Source organism: Pleurodeles waltl, chromosome 4_1, assembly GCF_031143425.1.
Source record: "Pleurodeles waltl isolate 20211129_DDA chromosome 4_1, aPleWal1.hap1.20221129, whole genome shotgun sequence".
NCBI lineage: Eukaryota > Metazoa > Chordata > Amphibia > Caudata > Salamandridae > Pleurodeles > Pleurodeles waltl.
In genome coordinates, this window is record NC_090442.1 from 153,165,638 (window position 1) to 153,189,838 (window position 24,201).

Here is a 24,201-nt window from a genome sequence, read left to right on the forward strand (position 1 = left end):
AAGGGTCTAAAATACAACCCTGTGTGACCTTACACACTCTGATCTCCTCATTCCCCCACCAATCTTCAGCAACATCCGAAAAAAAATCCTCCTGCACCAATCTTGAGAGACATCTGCAGCCTCGTTCATGGCACCAGGGATCTACTTAACATTAAACCAAAACTCTTGTAAAGCCACAATCTACTTCCAGAGGCAACTCGAAACAGAATTCAACGCCTTTTTCTCAAAAATTGAATGTAAAGGTTTGTGTTCTGAATCCAACCATATGTCCAAACATCCCAGTCATGAGTCTCTGAAAGACCGAGGTAGCCGAACACAGACACAGGGGCATGCAATTAAATCTGTAAGTCCTAAATGGTGTTATGAAAGAGGTGAGATCATTGGTTCATTCAGTGAGTTTAACCTGGTAGTACTCTGATGTAAGATCCAACGTGGTGAACCATATTGCACCTGAAAGGGCTCCCAGCATTTCCAAGATATTAGGAAGCGGAAACCATTCCTCTACAACTCTCTTGTTAAGTTCCCTCAAATCAATGGAAACCCTAACTGAATGTATGCTGTAACAACCATGCATGCCTGAACAACGCAGCGTTGTTTCCACGCATGCCTTTACAACCATTATTCGTTGTAAAGGCATGGCTAGTAAAGGCATGTGTGGAACGGCATGAGTGTTTTTAGCATGCTATCCCCCCCTGCCCTAAGAATACAACTACCCTGACCCCCCCACCGCCCTAAAAACTGACCCCACCCCAAAAATAAAACTACCCCATCCCTTAAAACAAAATTACCCTGACCCCAACCGCCCTAAAAATAAAACTACCTCGACCCCCCCACCCGCCCTAAAAAGAAAACTATCCCGATCCCCCACCTGCCCCTAAAAACTGCCCAGATACCACCCACTCCCCCTGAGCCCTAAAACCTACCCCAACCCCCCCACCTGCCCTAAAAACAACCGACCCCATTCCCAAAAATAAAACTACCCTGCCCCTACAAACAAAATTACCCCGACCCACTACCCCCAAAAACCAAACTACCCTACCCCGACTCCCACCCCCAAAAAACTACCCTGATCCCCCACCCCCATCCCCACCCCCAAAAACCAACAAACCCTCCCACCCCCAAAAACCAAACTACCCCGATCACCCCATCCCCAAAATCCAAACTGCCCGACCCTCACCCCCACCTCAAAAACAAACTACCCCGACCCCCTACCCCCAAAAACCAAACTACCCCGATCCCCCACCCCAAAACAAAACTACCCAACCGCCCACCCCTGAAAACAGAACTGCCCGATGCCCCTACCCCTAAAAACCAGAACTACCCCGATCACCCTACCCCGTCCCTAAAAAAAAAAAACTACCCGACCTCCCCCACCCCAAGCCCTTAAATCCACCCCCAACCCTGCCCCAGCCCCATTTACCTGACTGCGTCCTCTCCCGATGGTGACTCAATTTTTCTCTGCCTTAACCAGACATGTGCATTGTTCAGCACATGGGTAGTTAAGGCAGAGATAAAGGGTGTCGTCGTTAACGCAAGCGTGGTTCCGCCTGCATTAACAACGTAGGTCGTTCTTCCGGAGTCATCGTTCCGGATGTTCTCCCCCTAACTTCATTATTGAGTTTGCAGAGTACCAAAACAGGCACCAATCATTTCATAGCACTGAGGGGGCATTTTTGTTTTCCATGAGCAGAAGCACGCCTTAAGTTCAGTTTTCCATGTTTTAAGTGGAACGGTCCCACAAATGTGCAAAGAAAGAGTGCACAGGAGCAAGCCATTTTGTTTTAGATAAGTCATTGGTGTATAATTTCAATGTAGAAGACACCCCACTAAAAGCAACAATGTGGTCATTCTTGGCGCAGGATCCAAGTGGTTCTTTCATGGCTTGACATCAGTGCTCCATGAAGCACATTTTCATAATCACTGCAGATAACACTGACACCGCTGATAACTACCGAGGAAGAGACAACACAAAATAAAACAAGCCCCTCCCTGAGACACAATGAGACTTTGTGAGACTTAAGTCTAGTTGTGACGGCTGGCATTAGGTATGATCTAGTAAATGTTCTATATTAAAATAGGTATAGTGTTAGGGAAATAAAAGCGCCTTCTCATTATACAGCTTATTTTTTCTATTTGCTTTTCATTAGGAGTGCAGAATTTCAGTGAAGGGTGCCATCGGGCTGGTACGAAGCACCCAGTAAAAAATGAAAATAATTTAACTGCAAGCATGTGCTAAGGATGCGCCCTGTGGAGCGCAAGGACAAGTGAATCAAATCAAATAAAGGAAATGGTGTGGGAATTACGAGAAGGAGGTCCAGAAGGTGCATAGGTTATGGGGCTTGGACATGGTTGTGAATGTATTAACACTTGCGGCAGGAGCTCCAAGTTCCTTTCTTCCATGTGAGGCTAGAACTTAGTAGTACTCTTGTGCACGTAACAAAGCAGTGTGCTGCATTAGCTACCTGCCTGCCCCATGTCTTCACAAAGTGGTGTATAAAGCTCTCTGGTAGCCTTGCGGCAATGATTATAAACAAGTTTGAATTGTACAGGATCTGGATGTAAACGTAGCAGATAGAATGAACCATATTACTACCAGTTTCTCGAATGCAATTCTATATATATTATACGCACTGATACAAATACGCATTCAGCCATGCACTACTGTATTTTTGTATTGAAACAAGACAGTTCATTTCAGATAATAACCATCACATCCCTTGGGGGTGTATGTTATCAATGTGAAAACAGCCATGATCTTATTCCTGGGTGAAGATCCCACTAGAAGGCCCTCCATAGCACATGCAAAGTTTTGTCATGCAAGTGAAGGGCACAACCGATAATACTCTGCAGCAAGGTTAAATCTGAACTTCTGTCTTGAACATCAGGCAATCCAAGAGTGTCTACATCTGTCCATGTACCAGTTTGTCAGTTAAAGAAAATTTCTCTAACAAATTTCAGTGGATCATCATCTTCATCCAATGGGTCTCTGCTTCCGAAGTCCTGTAGATCTGATTCCAAAGGGCTGCTTGGACTGTTCTCAATAGGGCGATGTGTGGTGTCCTTAGTTGTTCGAGATGACTCCTGCAACTCAGCCGGCACTGATGGGCTGTCTGAATCACTCTCTACTTTCAACATGTTCTCAACAGTATCTTCCTTCTTATAGCTCTGAAACCAAAGAAAGAAATACAGATGATGACACATGTTATGAGACTTTGCAGGAAGAAAACCTACATTAGCACATGAATTTGATAAGGAGTAGGAAATGTATTAAAGAATCTGTTTGGGCCTGTTCCATATTATTCTAACACGTTTGAATATCTAAACGCATTCCCTCCTTTTCTCTTCCTCATCCCAGTTCTTACATTAGGGGGTCTGTCCTGAACATCCTCACGTTTAACCTACGATGGATCACCTCTACCAAGAATCCACCCGTTTTGTCTCCCTGATTCATAATTTGTATCAGCCCACAGGACAGCAATTCAGAGATTGGAGTATCAATCATCATGAGTTGTGGCATTTTGGCCCTCATTATGAGATCGGCGGTTTACTCAGGAAACCGCTGATGCCAAGGGAGCCAGAAGACCACCATAATATGGCTACCTCCCGATTTCCAGAAATCCGGCAGTAGCCATGCTGGCAGTGAAGGCGCCTGGGCGGTGCTACCACCAGCACCGCCCCACCAGTAGGATGCCACCAGCCATATTTTCATCAAAAAGACAGCCTGGCAGTGTTCTGTTGGCGGGGCACTGCTGGCGGTAGCAGCGCCCCTTCCCGTTCCCTGCTGGACGACCACCTCGCCGGACAAGGTAAGTCAGGCATCCATAAGGGGAAGGGGGGTGAAGGGTGGGGGGTGTTGTGTGTGAGTGTTGTGGTGTATCCATGGTTGTATGCATGTGAGTGAATGCGTGTATGAATGTTACGGTGAGTGCATGTCAGTGTGTATGCGTGTGAGCATGTGTGAGTGATTGCGTGTATGGATGTGGTGGTGCATGCGTTGTGTGTGTGCATGATTGCGGGGAAGGGGGGATGGTGGGATTCTAGGGGGGGTGGGGGAGCCTTCTACCAGTGACAGGAAAGGAATTCCCTGTCAGCGGAAACCCTACCGCCATGGTTTTCGTGGCGGTAGTGGCGGTAGTACTGCTGTAAAAACCATGGCGGTAGGCTGGCTCATTATACTGCTGGCAGTCATGTGTGGACCGCCAGGTCGGAGATGCACATCTCCGGCCCGGCGGTTCATACTGCCCTGGCTGGTATGAGTGGTATTGTGGCAGTATACCGCCAGCCTGTTGGCCGTGATACCGCCACATTAACCCTAGCGGTCAAAAGACCACCAGGGTTAAAAGGAGGGCCTCTGTCTTTTATGTAGGATCTGTATATATGAGGAGGGAGCACCAAGAGGAAAGAGCCACCTCACATTCACCCTGGCTTCCCTCTGACTTTGATGCAGATAGTTGTAGCCTACCTACTAGATCTCCTGACTCCTTTTTGTGATGGAGGATTTTGTGGGCTCTAGGGTAGGAGCTGAATTTTGCACCATCCTTGCACTTTTGTACTGTTTTGGTTTGGATTACTTCTACCAACTTGGATTCCTCTGGATGTGCTCACCTTCCCTTTCTGTTTGACCTGTGGGCTTTGAACCTTGTGGCCTTTGGTGCCTCTATGCACCTTGTTGCTCATTTTATATTTGCTGTTGGGTGCTGTCCTGGTGGATTATCTTTTATAACTCTTATCTGGGCTGGTGCTTTGATTGGTTGGGCTTGCCCTCCAACCAATTACCTAGACATAGGGGTTGGTGGTGGGCTATCTCCTATCCTCCATGTTAGAACTGAGCCTTGTAAAGGATGGGATGCTTGCGCCCTGTCATGTTGGGGGACACTCACAATTCCTGGTTGTCTCGCTCGGCTAATGTACCTTACTCTTCTCCTTCCTTTGAATTTTTGTTTTGTGTTTTTTTCAACAGTTTCTGCATAAGGTACTGTGGCTTAGGAGAGGGGTGTGGACATAGTTAAGCTCCCCTTCTTGGGTGTATTTTTCTTCCTGTTTAGACCAGCAAAGGCCCAAGTGTGCTGGCCTTGTGTGGGACCCGGCTGCTTCTTTGGCCCACCCCTTTGTTTTCTCCCCTCCATTTTGGAATTGTCTTGCAGGAATGGAGGAAGTTCTGAGAATCAGCTGGGTCTTGCTCCTGGAGAGACTGGGTTGCTCGGGTTTCTTTGGCATGAGCCACCGATCAGCTGTGTAGGTTTATACCTTCTATCCCTCTTTGCTCTCTATGGGCTTGATGGTTGGTGACCCTGTCCAAGGTTGAGCCAATTAAGTCCCTTGTCTTTTGGAGGTTATGCACCTCTTTTGTCTTGTGCCATTATTCCTTGTAAGCTTTAGCTGTGGTATGGCATTTCCTGCTGGTCTTTGCTTAGGGGGGTCTCTAGTGTTTGCTCTGTAGTCATGGTTCCCCCTTGCATCTGTGGCTTGGTGCATTGGGTGCACTGAGTGTCCTTTTTCTGGTTGGTACATATTTTCGCCAACTTTTGTACAGGTTTTCCCAGGGTGCTGCCTACTGGCCTTGGAGATTTGGGGGTTGTTTTTTCCTGAGTGGGCTTTGCCCGCTCTTGCATTTATTTATGTTGGGGCTTTTTGCTACCTCATTTCCTTTTATCCTTTGGTGTTGGTGGCTCCTAATTCTGCTTCCTATTGCCACTTGGCTTGAACCTGCTCATGGCACATTGCTTTAAACTTATCTGTTTCTCCTCTATGTTTGGTTTGTTGTCTTGCAGTTCAGCCCATGAATGGCCTTGCCTGTGTCTTAGTACGAATGAACTAAATAAAATTCTCAGTTAATGGGTCAATCTTATCAAAAATTTACCAAAGCTCCACATAAATGAGGATTGTCGATTTTATATTTTAATCATCAAATGAAGATAAATAATTATCATAATATAGTCAAACGTAGTTGCTCCAAGTGACAGCGCAGTGTAAATGCCATACAGTGTGCCGTACAAAATAAAAGAAAGGATACAAAAACAATAAGTATTTACAGTATGTACAATGGGCAAATACCCACAGGATACCCAAATTAATCAATAGCAACCCAATAATTTGGGCGTTTCATTTTGGAGGGCCTTTAATTAAAGATAGGGGTAAGCCCATAAAGTGTCAACGTTTCTACCCCCTTCAAGACCACCGTTTCTACCCCCTTCAAGACCAATCATCTGGGGTCTTCATCAGGACAAAGAACTGGTAGCAACCTACAGAGTGAAGTACACAGCCAATCGGTCTACATCTATTCAACAAGATATTAGGTAGGTGGAAGACTAAACTTTCCTACCTAACCAGATCAATCTAGACCAAAAAGTCTCAAAGATAATGACTGTCACTCTCTAAATAGACGGAGAAGGAAGAGAAGACCCATACAATTAATCGTGAGGATGAATCCACAAAGAAATGCCTGACTGCGGGGCATGCTGAAGATAGTGCCAATGAAGGATCGTCAGGGGGTCATAAAAGTGTGAAGAAAAATGCACACAACATATGGTGTACATAAGATCATGCTGCTGTCTATAATGAGGCTAAGGCAAGTGACTGGGTGGTGTATGAGTCCATTCAGAAAAACAACAAACAACTGCATAAAGTAAAAACGCCAAAGTCCAGAGCAAACAGGCTGTGACAATCCTGAAATCATCATGTGCGATGAAGTAATGTAGGTACAAAAACATTCAAAGCAAACAGCCATGCATGTGGGTAAAGTGTGCAAACACAATCCATATAGGCTACAATGCCATGCAATCTGATTCCAAACAGACTGTAGACATGAAGTGACCAGTGTGAGACACTGCACAAAGCTCATGCACGAAAATACAAGCAATATCAGTTGCGTCCTCATTAGTATGGCCAAGTAGCAAGACGAATCACTGTATTCTACAAAGGCAGGAAATGTGAGTAAGCCAAATGAATCAACAAGCCATATCTATCATTGCAACTTAAAACAAAATGCATCTGCCGCAAATAAATACCTTAAAGTGGTGCCGGTCACAAAGTCTGGCAGTGCATGGCTTCACCAATGCTCCAAGCCAAAAGTAATGGAGGCAGTGAGTGAGCGTATATATGAGCGCAACCTTCGCACTGAAATGAAACTATTAGAACATCAAACTGATAGCGTGGGGGCCCCTGACTCCTCTAACGTCAATCACAGACCGTGCCCAAAGCGCGTGCCTCGCGCTTTTACACAAAAGACTAGACCAGTTACTTAATGTTGTTTGTACCAATGCCTCCGCAAGCGCCAGTAGTACCAAAAGTCAAGAGCGCGTGCTGAGTTAAAAAGACAAGATCATTAGTGCAATGGTGTGAGGGAAGGCACCTCTTCCAAAATATGCTTATTTCTCCTAGTTTTTTCCGCTTTGTACATGTGCTGCAGTTTGCAACACCCGTAGAGAGAGGAAAAAGCCTCCGAGAATTGTAGTTGTGCAGGAAGATATTCCTTCCTGTACAAAAATAATCCTGCCTGCAATGCATGCACCCTTGCACCATGGTGCAAGGGTACCTGCTTTGATGTTAGGCAGCAGTTTGTGCGCCAGCGCAAACAGCAGAAATGCAGTGTATAATGTTAAATACGGCACATCCCTGCCCTCTCCTTTTCATGCAGCACGGTGCAGAAAGGTAGCTTGCTCCTTGGCATTGTATGGATATTTGCTAAATATGCTCCTTGGTTTCTTAAGTAAAGGATTTTTCACCAAAGCTTTCCAGCTATCTGGAACAATTTCTTCACTGAAAGGCATACTGGGGAGATGTAATAAAAGGGGTCGGTATTTGAGATAAATCTGTCATAGTTTGTGGCCGACCGATTCTTATCGGAGAGCAAGATTTTAGTTTAAATAACGTCTCTGCATCGGATTCGAAAACCTGAGGGAGACTATTAATTAAATACTGCTCCTTATTTTCCTCAATTACATCGGTAAAGATTTGTGCTTTTTTTTCCCCCGAATTTTTTTCCTTTTCAATATTTTTCTATACAGCATATATTCAATTTTATTTATATAACAAGGAGATAGATTGTCACAGAACTCACAGGGTTAGGTGTTTGTCCCGTTGTACATTCTTGGTTAGCCAAGTGTTCACTACCTGGAACAAGTAATTTGGGAAATTTTCAGCGTCCCTAATGCAACTACAAAAATAATTCCAGCCCAGCTTTGGAGTACGTCAACCGCCAAAATAACTGGTCTTTGCCTTAAATAAGGCTTTTAATATTTTCAATGGGCCTCCTTAAATCTCATTTTAAAGTGTTTTCCATCAGTCTTTCCTCCATCTTATTCATTCTTGTTTTACTTTTAACCCTACCTTTTAAATTACTCTGTAAACCAAGGATTACCCTAGCGTGTTTATTACTCTTTTGCCTCTTAAGAGGCAATGAATACTCAATACAGTTCCTTAAACACTGCTGAAATGTGTCATCCGTTTCACCTACCTTATTGGTGGTGTTCTCGGTCTTCCATTAATATCTAAATGTAATAATTGCTTTTACTAGATATATCTCTTCCTAATGTGTGATTTTCTCAGATTTCAGTACATATTTACCTTTTATTTTAAAGATAAGGATCTATCTAAATCTGGGGAACAATTTGATTCATAATTATCGTTTCCTTTAGCATAAACATTAGTCTAGAGTATGTCCACGCTGTAGGGCTGTCTAGCCATTGCATCTATCTGTGGTTCTTTGTATCTTGTATAAACCTGAAGACCACTTTGTCCACCAACCAATCTTGAAAATAAATAAAAAGTGATTTAAATACTTTACTATATTTTTAAACTAAGACTTCAATTACCTACACATGTATTATCTATTTTGTTTTCCAGTACACAGATGGCTTTGATACTTTATTGCCACTTACTTGTTGTGGCCACAATCAGCAGGGCCTCTTGGTACACAAGTCATGTTTGTATGGCATGGATGGCCTTGTGAATTGTTTTTTACATTCTTCTTTTTTTGTTGCCAGCTGGATTTGGGCTTGATGTTCCATTGAGGTTGTGTGAATCCTCATCCACTACAACCAATGTGCACTCTACTGCTCTTCCACAAAGGCAACCCAATATTGAGCCAAAGCTCTTCAACTTCGCACAACATGATAGGGAGCTTTACAGTGCCGCCTGTTAGTGGTGTTAAGAAATTGTCATATAAAATATATTAGCAGGCACAAACCTTGATTTACATCTAAGTATACAAAATAAAACTACCTTTACGTAATCACACTGTAATTTACGCAGCAGCATATGTTATACGTTCCAAAATATAAACACACATGCAGAAAGATGCACTCATACACCTTGACAAAGACACACATACACAAGTATGTACATAGACTCTCGCACAAGTAGACAGAGTCAGGCGTAAATAAAAATGGGTATAAATACATGACCAAAGATACAAAAAGCACAGAGAGATACAGGCAGAGGCAGACTCCCTTATTTGAAGGGGGTCACCCTGAATGGACTCACCTTCGCCATCCAAGCAACCAAAATGCCTTGAACATTGACTTTTATTTTCTCCTTTGAAATAGAGCTAAATTGAAAGCACCACAGAAGTAACACAGCTCCATTACGTTTTTTAAAGCAATTTTCTTATAAGACAAAAAGTAAAAAATAAATGTTGCCTCTATGCGTGCAATGTTTGTTTATGGCTGTTAACGCTTGAGAGACTTGCCTTTCATTTGGCGAAACCGATTTTGGCGGGACTTTGAAAGCTAATTGCAACCCCGCTTACAAGAACTGTCCAGTCAAGGATTACGGGCCCATCTACATGTCAACGATTACAATAAAACTGCTCCTCTGTCACAGTGAGCCTGCTCCTACGCTGAAGTCTGAGGCTTCCCCTTACTCTGTGTAGTGAACCCCATGGTAGCTGGAGCGTGCATTCCACGAGTGCTCATTCTCTATGTATCATGCTAACATTCTGGTGTGAATAAAGTACTTCTCATGTGAGAAAAGCAATGAACTGGACTTTTGCTTACTGCACCTATGGTTTGGCTGCTTGAGTTCTGAGTCTCTGTCTCTCACACTACCCCCTTGAACTGTTTGTCCTGGCTGTGCCTAGAGTGGTAGGGGTGCACTTGGCCAGTTTGCAGTGCCATACTTGGATGGACCCCAGGACACAAGTGGTAAACAGTCCAAACTGCCACTGTTTAGGCCCAGTAACTCAAAAATTCCAAAAATATTTTAAACAAGCGTTGGCAAAGGCAGTCAAGCCTTCCTTTCTTGTGTGCAAAAGAAAGCCGTGGTTTTGTAATAGAGTAGTGCCAAACGTTTTTTTGAACTGTTTATTAGAAATCGTGCAACGCTACAAACCTTTATTCATCCTTCGCTGTTTATACATAGATACATATTCATCAGCCTTTTAGGGCTGCAAGGACGAACAGCTTGAGTATTTTTTGATGGTAATCCCATTTAAATTTATAGAGTGAAACAATTTTGGATGGTGAACAGGTTTTTCAAAGTGTTAATGTTAATTAAAGAAATAAACTGCCCTGTTACCTTTAGGAAGCCACGAGCTGTCACAATCCTGGGAACGTAAAAAGGTGGATATGTATTCTAATGCTTATGAATTTAATGAAAATACCCAGACTGTGCAAATATGTTAGAGAGTAAAGTTTCTTGGAGATCTTTGGTGTACTTTGATTACTGTTATTACATTCTAACCAAAGAACTTATTTCATTTTTTCAGATGAACACATATAACCACATATTGAAAACATACACCCCACAAGTATTTTGATTTTCCACCAAGCTTAGGTCAGAGCAGCCACTTACCCTGTTTAGAACTTCCAGTGCTACCTCCACCAGTTCCGCTTCGTTCATACAATACACCACCTGCTTCTTCGGAGACCTGTTTTCAAGAGGTGAGAAAATGGCAGAAAAATGGTCAAATTACACAAAGAAAAAAAAAACCACCAGCAATATATTAGTAACTTGTTTACTTTGTAGAGTGCTGCATATTGGATCTCTGCCGTTTACAAGTGGTGAAAATGACAGGTTTTATATTTAATGGTAGTCAATTTACCAGCCTCGGAGGATGGAAGGTAGAGTTTACCTTGATGAAATTCAACTTGTGATCTTTAAAATACATCATAGGTGATGTTTAACTCCTTGACCCAATTCCAAATTCAAAGTCACCACATATTTAAAACACCTGGATACTCCCAACTTTCCCGACTCATTAGAAGATGTGGTGCACCCGGATGTAATAAAATCTCAGGGTTACACAAACTTGTAAAAAAAGATCTGTTCTAAATGTGAACATTTGTTATGTGTACCAGCCATGCAGAACAATGTAATTCGTGATAAGTTGTTGAGATGTAGGACTTGTACTTTCAATATTTTAAATATAGAGTAAGCAAGTCAAAGAATGCAGAATACTGTTGGCTAAAATGCCAGGACTGGCTCGTGGTGTAACATAGGGGGCCAGTTGCTATTGTACTGTCACATAAATTAAAGAACACTGAACCTTTGTTACTAATAATGTTCAAGAATAATATTTACCTCAGTGGTTAGCATTTAACCAATGTGGCTTGCAGATCGAACTATATGTAGGGTTATCCAACACAAAACTGACAACAGCTCTGTGCTAGATCATCTAAGGTAGCAAAGATGCTCCGACCACAGCGTTATTTCAAAGGTGGTACTTTTTTTCAAATAGGCCCGTCTGAAAATCTTTACCGAGATGGCATTTGTTTGCTCTTGAGCACGGGTATTTGCAGAGGTATTTCAAAATTCATGACCTGAAAGTAGAATTGTCTGAGCCCTAAACACAATCTGCCTTTCCCAACCCCCCTCTACCAAGAAAATAATACTCTGCCATTACACTCACATTTAAGTGGAGAATGCTTCAGAATACAAGGTCTCTCTCCAACAAGACTTCCTAAAATGTTCTGTAATTCAATCTGCTGCACTTGTGATTGTTTACTATTTAAAATTAAACTGTCAAACAAGCCACTAAAGTTCTGTTCATACATATATTGGGGATGAACTTCATTTATGACATCATTTATTAATAGGAGCAGCTTAAAAAGTTAAAGGAACATAGAGTTCTCTATATATCAGAACAAGTGTTTATAGGTGTGATCTTTTCTGCACTACTTAGTTTCCTTCAGTATCTCATACTTTCATGCTCAATTACAATCTTACTGCAGCCATCACTAGACCACAAACTACTAAGTCACCCTCCAGCATCCCCCCCACGCTCTAGCACATGGTATGGAGAACGTATTTACATTTCATTATGGCAAACTCTAAGATCTCTTATTAAAGAGGACGTCAACCCAAGCCCCCACAAAGAAAAGGCTGTATGCATAGTGGAAAACATATTTTCTTTGACTCCCTGCATTTACAGTTACATCCAAGTATAGCTGATCCTGCCCCAGCTTGCACATCTCACAGACAGAACAACAGGATTTCTTTACTGCAGGAACCAACAGATCAGTCAAAGTCTAGTACACACTGCAGCACAGAAATACCTCTTAAATTCTTCTCTAGAGAAGCTACTATCATAATACAGTTGGTGTAATCTAGCCCTCCTCTGATGGCCATATAAAGCTCATGCCAGTTAAAGATCTTACTAAGGCATTATTCTTTGTCCTAAGTCCAAAATATGAATGCATACTTCAGTTCTTGCAGGCACTGAGAATGTTATTGCCATACATGATGAGGAGTTAATATTAAGCACACGATGTACAGTAGCAATCATCTGTTTGATCATTTTCATCCCTCTTTGTTTGATGTAAGCCCTAGAAAATGAATGGTTAGTCAAAGCACGCTGATTTGTTCTCTATGCCCTTAGTGCCTTGACTGGTGAACTATCTTCACCGAGAGTGTCTTTCACAGCGCTCAGCTCTTCTCTATTTCAACATTCTCACTAAGAGGTAGATAACCAGAACAAGGGAGATTCACAGTGAGAGATGAAGTTCACAGCCTAGCTTCCCTGTCTACTTATGAGCCACAATCTATGAGCCACAAAATAACTAAGAGGTATGTGGGTTGAACACATGCTCCTGAAAAAGTAAATGCACTGGAAAATTGGTAGTACATAAGAAAATGAATACAAATTGAGAAATGTTTTTCTGTTTCTTCCATTAGACAATACATACACTGTATCATGTGATGGTATTATCATGTGCTGAGATCATCACAATCATAAAAAACGCCTGTAATTAAAAATCTTTAATTTATGACTTACAGTCGTTCCTCATCTATAGTGTCAACAGGGACTAATTCAATTAATCTGAAAAAAAGGGGGAGGGGAGGGACCGGGAGGTTATATGGTCCAGTGTACAGTCTCCCAATAATAGTCATATAAATTAGAGTACACTGTTCCAAACTATTCTAACATCCTAGGAGACCTGGAGTCTCAGGAGCAAGAGCCCTCAAGCATCACAATGGATGACTGGCATCATCATCAGGAGATGCTCCTCGCCCAGCCAGCGCTGCAACGCCTGACGGGCTCCCCGAGGGGGGCTCTACGCCATGCTGTTCTGATAGTAACTGATGGGTTCTACTATCTAAGCATGGCTGCCTGCATAGGTTGGAGAGAACAGAAAAATGTGTATAAACTTGGTTATTCATCACCAACACATCATCATTTTAATCAGTATAAGGAGGATGAAGACCAAGATTAAAAAATGCGTGAAAGTAACACTAGAGTGTAATGCTCAGTAACTTTCAAAAACAACGAACCTAAGGGGACTATAAATGATATAGTGCCTCTAAACCAAGGTCAACATGTTTCGCGTCCTTACGGTCCATCCGGATCCATTGACGCTTCATCAGGACCAAAACCATAAGAATTAAACCTCTTCTCCAGGTCTCCTAGGATGTTAGAATAGTTTGGAACAGTGTACTCTAATTTATATGACTAATTCAATTAAACCTGAAGGCACAAGAGGGATCTGTGACCCATATCTAAAGGCATTCTTAATTGAAGGGAGAATGGTAAATCTGTTTCACCTCATTCCACCTGTGTATAATGTATCCATAAACACGGGGGTATGGGGGTGAGAGAGTTGAATCTCAATGGGACTGTGGTAAACCCCAATAGCTCTAGGCTCAACAGGCACAAATGATCCTAACCCAAGGAGCAGTCTTCATGCTAATGCTTTTCTAGGGTCAAAATTGGGTCTATTTTGCCCTAACCAAAGTTAAACCCATAAATCAATCCAGGGGCAAGTCTGTGAGCTACACTCATAATTTTCTTGCTAAGGACTGTTAGACATTATTATGACAAATAAAAGACACCATTCATGATATTCCTGGCTCCGGGAACCTTGGTCATCTTCAACTGTTGTGAGTCAATCATACTTCCACCTCTAAATGTCCCTCTGACCTTTTTCTGAAGACAAGCAAGCAAGCTTCCAGTTGTGTGCAGATGATACCAAAGTTTCCATCTGATTCGCCCAAGATATCTTTATTGGAATTACAAAAAACACTAGCAAATTAATCACCACAAAGAGAATGAGGCTATCAGACTACTAGTGGGACTGAAAAAGGGAACTCATTTTCACACTGTCAAAAATACACATAGTAATAAAGATCACTTAAACTCAGCCTATGGGGTGCTCCCCAATCCTGCATCTTTCTCTACAGACAACTTTTTATGAGAGATACTTGTGAAGTCCACTAATGAAGAATGAATAAAAGTGGCACAGTCCCGCCTCATGCTACAGCAATACCAGACTTATGGAGTCTATTAATGCAGAATGAAGAGAAGCGATACTGCCCCACCCATGCCACAAGTTAGTACTAGGGTTACCAACAATACCACATTGTATATTTTAGGGCCCCCTTTTTAAAACCTGTTTTTGCCAACAGAAGATTGTCTTGGCTACTGTTTCAGCTATCCAAACTTCTCCCATTAAACCCAGATACAATCTTTCCACAGGATGACAGCAAAGCCATTAAGCTGAAATGCCCTTGCTCGTGTATATCTTCCTTCTTAAAAACAAGGATTTAATGAGCACCCCCACAATCGTATGAGCCTCCTCCTTCTACAAGAACAGCACAAAAGACCTAAGTGAACAATAAATACCTGATTATCACCGACGATAAGACTGGAGAACTGTTTCTTAATTTGTAAGGGCCAATAACTGGTAAATGTTTTACAGGTGTCATTGTGGAAACCATCTATACACAAGAAAAAGGTAGTAATCATGATGAGTCAACCAGTTTCAGTGTAAGCTAGAGATCCTAAGCTAGAGATGTAAGTTCCTAAACTGCCTTTTTAACACAAATTGTAGGTCAATTCTCAGGGCCAGCTGACACAAAATTCCAGAAGCATCTGTCATTGCTAATTTCAATTGATTTCATTCATTTTTATTCCCAGTGTTTGATGCGGATGGGGTCTGTTCAGCTTCTTTTGCTCAGAGGTAGGGGTCAGAGAAGTCCTTCACTGGCCGCTAGATCACCTGCCGTATTTTGTTTTGAGGCTGCAGATATCTTGAGAGGATGTGTCTCTATTAACATACTATTTTCATGTATTTTTCATTTGCAGAACTTAAGATATGTATGGTGACTACAACGTGGGGTCTCTCTGGCACTACCAAAACATTTAATTATAAAGGCATTAAGCCAGTTACTTTTGATCAGATAAAAGTATATTTATGGACTTCTCTGGCAGTGGGCTTAGTCTGAGGCATAACAACCTACGACACTAGCAAAGAGACACAGAAAGGCCTATTCGTGAACTGTGTTGTCTAGTAGTGCTACAATAGTAAGACTCATGTACTACAAAATACTATTTACAGACCTATATGCACAGACCTCCATTTCCAGCTTTCCTATCTTTACTATGAAGAGATATCTGCCCGAGTTGTGGAGGTCTTCGCACATATAGGTAAACGTTTTAGTAGTAAATGTTGAAGGAACCTGAGGTGTTGGCTGGAAAACAGGGACTACTTACTATTAAATGGGAGGGCTCAAGGAAGGGTAAGAAGGGGTTTAGGAAAGGACATTAAAAAAACACCTACCCACAAAACACTAAGTCCATTGCCATTCACAAACTGCACTAAATTCCCCAAATTCCTACAGTCAAAAAGGACCCAAAACACTTGTAAATGTACTCCAACCCAGCTTTGGAGTAAGTTACACACCACATATAGCCACTCACAAGTACGAAGAAAATTATGGAGACAGGGACTTAAAATAACACATCATTGCAATATTAAATCAAATAAATTATTTCAAGTTGAAATTACATATTTTTAAGTGTTAAATTTACATTCAATTTAAAATGATTTCCCCTAAATTCCATACATTTTTATTTGTTTATTTAAAAATAAATATTTTAATAAAAAAATGGCAATTAATTAAAATTAAGCAAAATTTACTACACAATGAAATTTAAAAAATGATAGTGGGATTTCTTTTTTTTTAAAGTATTTCAAATAATGATAAATTAATATAATGTATTGTATTTATTGAATTATCTATAAATATTAACTCAATATATTATTAAATTGTCCATTAAACATTCAATTTATTGAAGTAATGCGCTGTAACATTTCCATTTTTTAAATAATCTTTACTGATGTTTCAAAGCTATACATATTTCGGAGAACGTTTTACCTCATGAGACAAAATCTTATGATTCACCAATACGATCATATTAACAGGTTGAATTCCCCTTATACCCCTCTCCTTTAGGCAGCCCATCCATATAAAACTGAACACAATACATATCCCAGAGGGTAACATATATTTAAGTAACATCATTAGTGTGTCCAGTGTTATCTGAATGTTCCGTAGTGGCATCAGAGGAGGAGTCCTTAAGGTCAGCCAGCACTGCCGCCCACACTATAAGATTATCTGCTAGTTTGTCATCAGTGCGTACATGTTTCATTAGGATTTCTTCTGCTGTAGCCCATTCAACAATATTGCCAGCCACCATATACAGGTGGTGAAGGATTTAACCATTTTATAGCTATTCGATGTTTTGCCAATGTCAGACCCAGTATAGGAAACTTTCTACTGAGTTTCTTTCCAGAAGGGGAAGGGATAAGGCCTAGGATACCTGTTGTGTTTCCAGTCGTATAGTCCATCCCGAGGCTCTATTAAGGTTGTCCATCACTTGGGTCCAGTAGGGGGAGAGGGCAGTACAGTCTTAAGTCATGTGCACAAAGTCCACTTTTGGGGTCTGGCATCGGGGACACCTAGTGGAGCATGTGGGCTAAATTATACGTAGTGTGGTGGAAGAAAGGTAGGTTTGATGAATAACTCATATTGTCTACGTTTGAATCTTGCATTAGTGCTTGCGGTGCGGACCCCCTCATGTATGTGTTCCCAATCTTTATCTGTAAGCAGGTCTAGTTGTAACTCCTACCATTTGGCTTGGATCCAAAGATGGTGCAGTGGTAGATCATCTCGCAATGCCTGATACAGGTGTGTAATTAAGCGGCGATCCCCAGCCATACCCAGTAGTGGTGTGAGAGTAATGGAGCTAGGTGGGACATCCGGAAATGTGGGCCATATCTCGCTAGCTGTGGCCGAAAGTTTTTGGTACTGTAAAAACTGTCCTGAGCGCAAAGCGAATGAGGGTACTGCGTCAGTGTATATTATAAAGTGCCTCCCTGGATATAGGTCTCCTAATGTCAAACAGCCTCCAGCTTTCCAACTCTGTAGCGACATCGATTCCTCCACTGTGGTGAAGGGTTGTAGTATCCAGATGGGGGAAGTCTGGGGTGAATGGGGCCTTTTGGATTACCCTTTTGACCGCTTCCTCACACATCCCAGCCACTTGAGGGATTACGTAGGGTCTGTCAGGGGGAACTTTCGAGCCAGTCATCAGCAATGTAGGGAGAATTGTGTCCCTGTAAGCTGCTACATTTCATTTGTTTTAAGTTGTAGGTTAATTATTTTAGATTAACTTACATTTTTATTTTACATTAAAATATTTTTGAAATAATTATGACATTTTATTACCTTTCCATGTTCTTTCCCAGTGGGAAATCTCCTCCTCAGTGGCAGAGACCTCCGCCTACATGTGTAAAATTACGATCAGTAACTTCACACTTGTAAACCTTGTTCTAGCAGGCTCAATCCTCTTTTTTGAAGGGGTCAAGACATATAAGTCTGCATGTAGTGTTGTCCAAATTGATGAATACTAAAAGTGTGAATTTACTACAAAGAGCAGGAGTAAGTTTCCACATGTGTAAATGTAAATGTGTAAATTTACCTTTGTGAATCGGCCAGTGTACAAGAAGGCAGAGCCAAATACAAGTGCAATTCTTACAGCCTGTCTATCCAACTCCTGCAGTTACTAAACACTCAATGGTGAACAGACATCCTCAGGAGCTGTGGGAAAGCAACAATGCCATCCACTGAGAGACAAACAGGCAATAAGCAGTAGGGCAGAGGAAAAGTGATACATTTGCGGGGGGGGGGTGCATCCACTACATTTTCCAAACTCCACCAAACGCTTCTCCGGGCTACTTATGAGATGGCTGCATATGAAAGCAAACATTGGCAAAGCAAATTGGTCTGTCATGATCCACCAGCCTTTTGGCAATTTTTGTTTTGTCATGGTTTTTGCAAATCTTCATTGTCTGGGATCTGCCTGGCGCTCGTCAATCTAAAAAAAATCAAACACGGACTAGAAACAAAAACAATTTTGATCTAAAAAAAAAGCACACATTTCCATAGCACTCCCTGGCACTCACTGGAACTAATTTCTGGGTGGATGTGCTCCCTGTAAAAGGGCTGCATGCAGTAACTCACAGTGATGTTAGTCAACGGGTGAAGTGGGCTTATGTACTGCCCCTTAATGCCTGCTACGGTGGGCTGCAGAAAAATGTGAATGATAATGACACAACCAGAGAAAAATGGATGAAGTGTGGCGGAAAGCTCCTATAAGTAACTATGGGGGTCATTCCGACCCTGGCGGTTCGCGGATGACGGAAGCACTGCCAACAGGCTGGCGGTGCTTCCTGGGCCATTCTGACTGCGGCGGTAAAGCTGCGGTCAGAAAACCGGGTCTGGCGGTTTCCCGCCGTATTTCCCCCGGTTGCCCAAATTCGCCATGGCGGCGCTGCAAGCAGCGCCGCCATGGGGATTCTGACCCCCTTCCCGCCACCCTGTTTCTGGCGGTTTTTACCGCCAGGAACAGGATGGCGGGAACGGGTGTCCTGGGGCCCCCTAACAGGGCCCCAGCCTGCTTTTCACTGTCTGCCTAGCAGACAGTGAAAAGCGCGACGGTGCTACTGCACCCGTCGCACACCTGCAACACTGCCGGCTCCACTCGGAGCCGGCTTCAGTGTTGCAGGCCCCTTTCCCGCTGGGCCGGCGGGCGCTAACTTGGCTAGCGCCCGCCGGCCCAGCAGGAAAGTTGAAATGGCCCCAGCGGTCTTTTGACCGCGGAGCGGCCATATGACGGTTACCGCATGGCGGGCGGCTACCGCCGCCCGCCGCAGTTAGAATGAGGGCCTATGTCACATACTTTTAGTAAAATCAAAAGGTCTTCAATAAAGAAAGAGGAGAAGATAGAGGGGAGAAAGGAAAGAAAGAAGGAATAAAAAAAAGAAGGAACTACAAAGGAAAAAAGAAGGAGAAAGGAGAAAGTAAGACAGGAAAAAGAAGGAAGGAAAAACAGGACTTCAGAAACAAAGGTAAGAAAGAATGGTAAATAGAGAAAGACAAGAAAGCAAAAGAAAGAAAAGGAAAGGGTGAAAAAGAAAGAAAGCAAATAAATGAATGAATAAAAAACAAGAAAGATCAAGCAGGTAATAAAAGGAAGAGAAACAAATCAAGCAGGAAAAAAAGCAAGAAAAGAGAAGACCAAGAAGAGCAGAAACAAAGAAAGGGAGGAAAAAGGAAAGCAGGAAAGAAAGAAAAATGAAGGGAAGAAGAGAAGAGGAGGAATGGTAAGTAAGCATGAGGGAAGTAAAGAAAGAAAAATTGAAGGAATGAAAGCAATAATGTAAGCAGGAAAGCATGAATGAAATCAGGAAAGAAACAAAGAAGAAAAAAGGAACAAAGAAAGAAGGAAATGCAATTAAATATGTGTTACAAGTACTACAAATTCAAATGGATAAAGGATAGTTTTCTTCCTGGTTATTAAAGAGTTATTTGTGAAATTGAGTCCAGAATAAACATGTTCTGAAAAATTATCCACTTGTGTACTGCATACAATGTAGAAAGAGGATAACTTAATTCAAAACAGTTTCAAATGGATGCTGTCAAATGCCAGAAGTCAGATAAACCAATGACACTTCAAAAGGAATTTATAACAACATTGGCATGAGACAGGAGCTGATAAAGCTGGAATATGGCATGTGCTCACATTTGGTATGAAGCATCCTGCTTTCACCTCAGGCTCAAAACACAAAGGCAACAGTACAGTAATTATAAAGTAAAAACAAAAAAAACAATGACACTGAATGAAACTACCTTGTGTATGGAAGCGGTCATTATAAAAGAGCTTAATGTCACTCAAAGTGACGTTAACCAGTGGCTTAAGTAGGCTGACCCACTGCCCCATTCTGGAGAGGGCAGAAGCAAAATTTGAATGACACGACAACAGAACTGTGGATGAAGAAAGCGAACAGAAAGCCTCTTTATGTGAGAATATTATACATATAATTTTAGTAGAATCATAAAGTCTTAGCTATAGTGAGATCTAAAGAAACAATGAAATAGTCTGTGCAGCAGCACTGGAAGCCCAGAATGTCCTTTTGCCCAGCTGCACACAATGCCACACATGTAAAGGTCCCTCTGGGGCACGTGCAATATATCAACTGCGCCAACACACCATCTATCTGGAAACCTCTGCCATTATTTCATTAAAAAGAGGGACAAGTTAAGCTGCATTCTTGCCCCATTTCTTTTGAATGTTTGTTTGTAGGGTCGGGGAGAAGGAATAGTACCTAATGATTATTCATATCCCCAAGGTTTTTCCATTCTTCATGGGCTGATTTACATTTGTGACTTTGTTCATACACATTAAATCACACAGCTTTAACTATTGTAGCTATATCCCTTGATATCAAAATGTCTGGGGAAGGAAGGAGAGTGGGGGGCGGGGGGAACACAAACAAGGAGGAAGGAGCAAGGCAAGCCTATTATTGGATGCTAAAGCTCAAATGCCCCAGAAACAAGGAAAGAGAAATATAGTTCCACATCATCATCAGTGGATGGATACCAGTCATCCAACAAAAAGAAGATGTTGAAACAAAAATGCTGCAGTAGCAGAACACACGTGAGTAGGGAAGAAAGCCATCAACTCAGGAGCTAGGAACTGAAATGGGCAAGAAAGCCGATCAATCATGAGCAAGGGACAGACCCACAATTCACGTGAAGTGTATGTTAAAATATTGGTTACAATGCTGTCTGTAGCAACAATGAAACAAGCTGTTACCCTCTATAAATATACCTCAACAATGGCTTTTTTTTCTTCTTCACTCGCTTTGAACGGCACTCTTTCCCATCAGTCTTCGTCTCATTCATCCATGTAGGAAGCATCCTTTTCTTCGCTTTGGACTCTGGCAATTCCATCCCACTAGAACAAGCAGAGAAAAATGCAAACAAAAGGAGGGCATCTCCATGAAGGATTAACAATTAAATAGACAATGCATATGTAAGCTGCAGTGACACAACTTGTGATAAACAGTATACTAATGTTCAATATCAATAGAAAAGACATGCAAGGAGACTTAATTGAAATCTTTAAAATGGAGGAGAGATCAAAGTGAAAGTTAAGTTAAAAAGTTCTGAAATAGTCCGGTGGCCACTTTTTTCAATGGCACCTTACTGCTGTTTGATTTTTAGTTTTGAGCTGGATAACCTAGAAAGGAGTGAGATTGCCCAAGCATTTAATTAACTAGTTAACTTGTACTGTCTTGCTCAAAGTAGTTGCTTTCCATTGTGTTTCTTAAACCAGAGATAAACTCTTGTTCTCACTCCCCAATGTGCATTGAGCCTTTGAAGGAAGATAAAAGAGCAGGACCAGAGGACCATCAAGCAGGGATGTCAAATTAAAGAGAGAGAAAGGACGAAAACTTCCTTTTGACATTGTATGGGGTGTAGACCAGTAGGCAAAATGCCTCTCACAGAAATCTTGATGAGGAAGCTGGTCCTGTGACTTGCCACCAACCCATGCGAGTACAGGAACAGGAGGGATGCATGTTTTGAATTTGGGTTTTCCCCACCAGAGAATCCATGATGAAATACTTGGCAACCTGCAGTTCTAATGCTTTCCTTTCTGACGTACATATTCCATGCATATAGAATGCAGTACTAAAAGGTATGAAGAATATTTGATGCGTCAAGATTCAGTGAGAATCCATTCAGGACAAAAGAGTAGCTTCACTAAAATGTAACCCTGTATAAAAATAAATTAAAAAAAACACATTATGTATTAACTCTGATCTGGTAAAAGTGATATAAGGTTATAAGAAATTGAGGGTGGAATGGTATGCTATATTGATATCAACAGCTCAACCAGGAGTTTTTCTTCCCCAGGAGTCTTCACAGGAATCCAAGTTGAGCACTTCCACTTTGAAACAAAGTATCAGTGTGTTTCTCTCCTCTGAATTGGACAACTGCATAATCCTCAGCCTTGCATATCCAACATTTCGACGTCAGTCACTCTCTAAATTTCTCTTCAGAACCGCACCATAAGCCATCACTCTTCCCTCTAACTTCAATATTTACTGTTCCTTTCTTCCCACTTTCACCTATGTTTGGGCCAACTCATCTCTAACGCCTCCAAACTACATTAAATGAAGAAAACTTTTCTTTTTATATAGGAGGTGGTGTCCTTCAAATTACAAAGGAGATTTCTGAGTAATGATTCTCTTTCTGTTGAATTGGCAGAAGGGGACTCTTCCAAACTTGCTCACTTAAATTGTATCTGGGGAGAGGAAGTGCCTTTAACTTTGGTATCATTTGGTGATGTGATGGGTAAAAGCTCCCGGCCACGGGCAACCCTGGTCACACTGAAAATAAACAACATCTTGCAGGCCACTCAATGAAAGTAGAAGAGTACCTAAGGCTGCCTTATGCTATATTGATATCAACTGCTTAACCAGGAGTGTTTCTACCCCAAGAGTCTTCACAAGAAGACAAGTTGAAAGTAGAAGGCTACCTAAGGCATCATTGTTGTTCTTTTGTTATTCAAAAGTCCAAATTTCCTTGGACCTCCCAGCCCTGCTCTAACACAACATCAATTCCCTCGGCTAACACTTTTGCCATTCTGAGCATTTGCAAGCCACATGTGGAACTGGTTTCCTGTTTTGCCCTGAATGGTCTCAGTCCTTTGTTCTCCAGATCGACTTGATATTAGGTGTCCTCTGTCAACGGGAGTCTGCGCTGAGGACTTCTTAGTATGCCTTAATTCAGCATCACAGCACTATACTGGACAGATTCGTACAGCGTATGAGGGAAAGCGTGCCTCTTATGGATTTTGAACTCAACAGGAAACAGCAGAGCTCCCGGAAGTTTCGAAATGTGGTATTACAAGTAACTTCATCCTTTTCTGTCCATTTCAGTGTATTTATAGTCTGTACTTAAATGCTGTGATGCACTTTAATACTGTATATATAAGATCACGTTTTCATTTATTGATAATGTGTGGTCCGATATATTTGTTTTGCTGCTGTTATAGTAGAAGTGTGTCTGTTTTCAGACATATTAGATGACGAATGAAGGGCATTGTGACAGCTTCTATGAATTAGTGGTATCAAGATATCCGGCTGATATTGCAAAGTTTACATGGTACAAAATTAGAAGTAATGCCTTTGAATGTAGGACCATGAATGGGATGCTGAGTAACTGTTCAATCATGTTTTGTTTTCACTGTGAATTCATGAGTCATGCAGCTGTATGAACCTTGGCTTCTGCACGTGGCAGGATGAGAGGTGGGTATAAGTCCATGAACTGTTTACGCTTGTTAGTTTCCCCTTTATGCCCAAGAACTGAAGGAGCAGATAGATAAGAAGTACATAAGAATGGACGATAACAGCAGATGTTGAAACCGAACCTGTCCTAACACTGTGAGAATGTATTCATGCTTTGGTAAGATTCCTGTTTGTGTTTGTATAAAGCTTAACTAACTAAATCAACTGTCTACACACGTCTGACTCAGCAATTTCAATGTATGTCAATGTAGTTAAACAGTATATAAAGATTACCCCAGCTGTGTCTGGTAGAGCATACTTGGGAGCTGCCTGCTTCGTATCTCTC

General features: G+C 41.8%; 1 protein-coding gene across 1 annotated transcript in view; it reads right to left on the reverse strand.

The window, feature by feature from the left end:
- Positions 1–2,596: 2,596 nt before the first annotated feature.
- Positions 2,597–24,201, reverse strand: part of CYREN (cell cycle regulator of NHEJ) — a 47,253-nt gene continuing 25,648 nt past the window's right edge. Inside the window, exons 2-4 of the mRNA XM_069227944.1 lie at positions 21,392–21,517; positions 10,792–10,867; positions 2,597–3,165 (exon numbers count right to left, since the gene is read on the reverse strand). Of these exons, the coding sequence (XP_069084045.1) occupies positions 2,926–3,165; positions 10,792–10,867; positions 21,392–21,513 (438 nt within the window). The 5' untranslated portion in view covers positions 21,514–21,517 and the 3' untranslated portion in view covers positions 2,597–2,925. The remainder of the gene's footprint in view (positions 3,166–10,791; positions 10,868–21,391; positions 21,518–24,201) is intronic.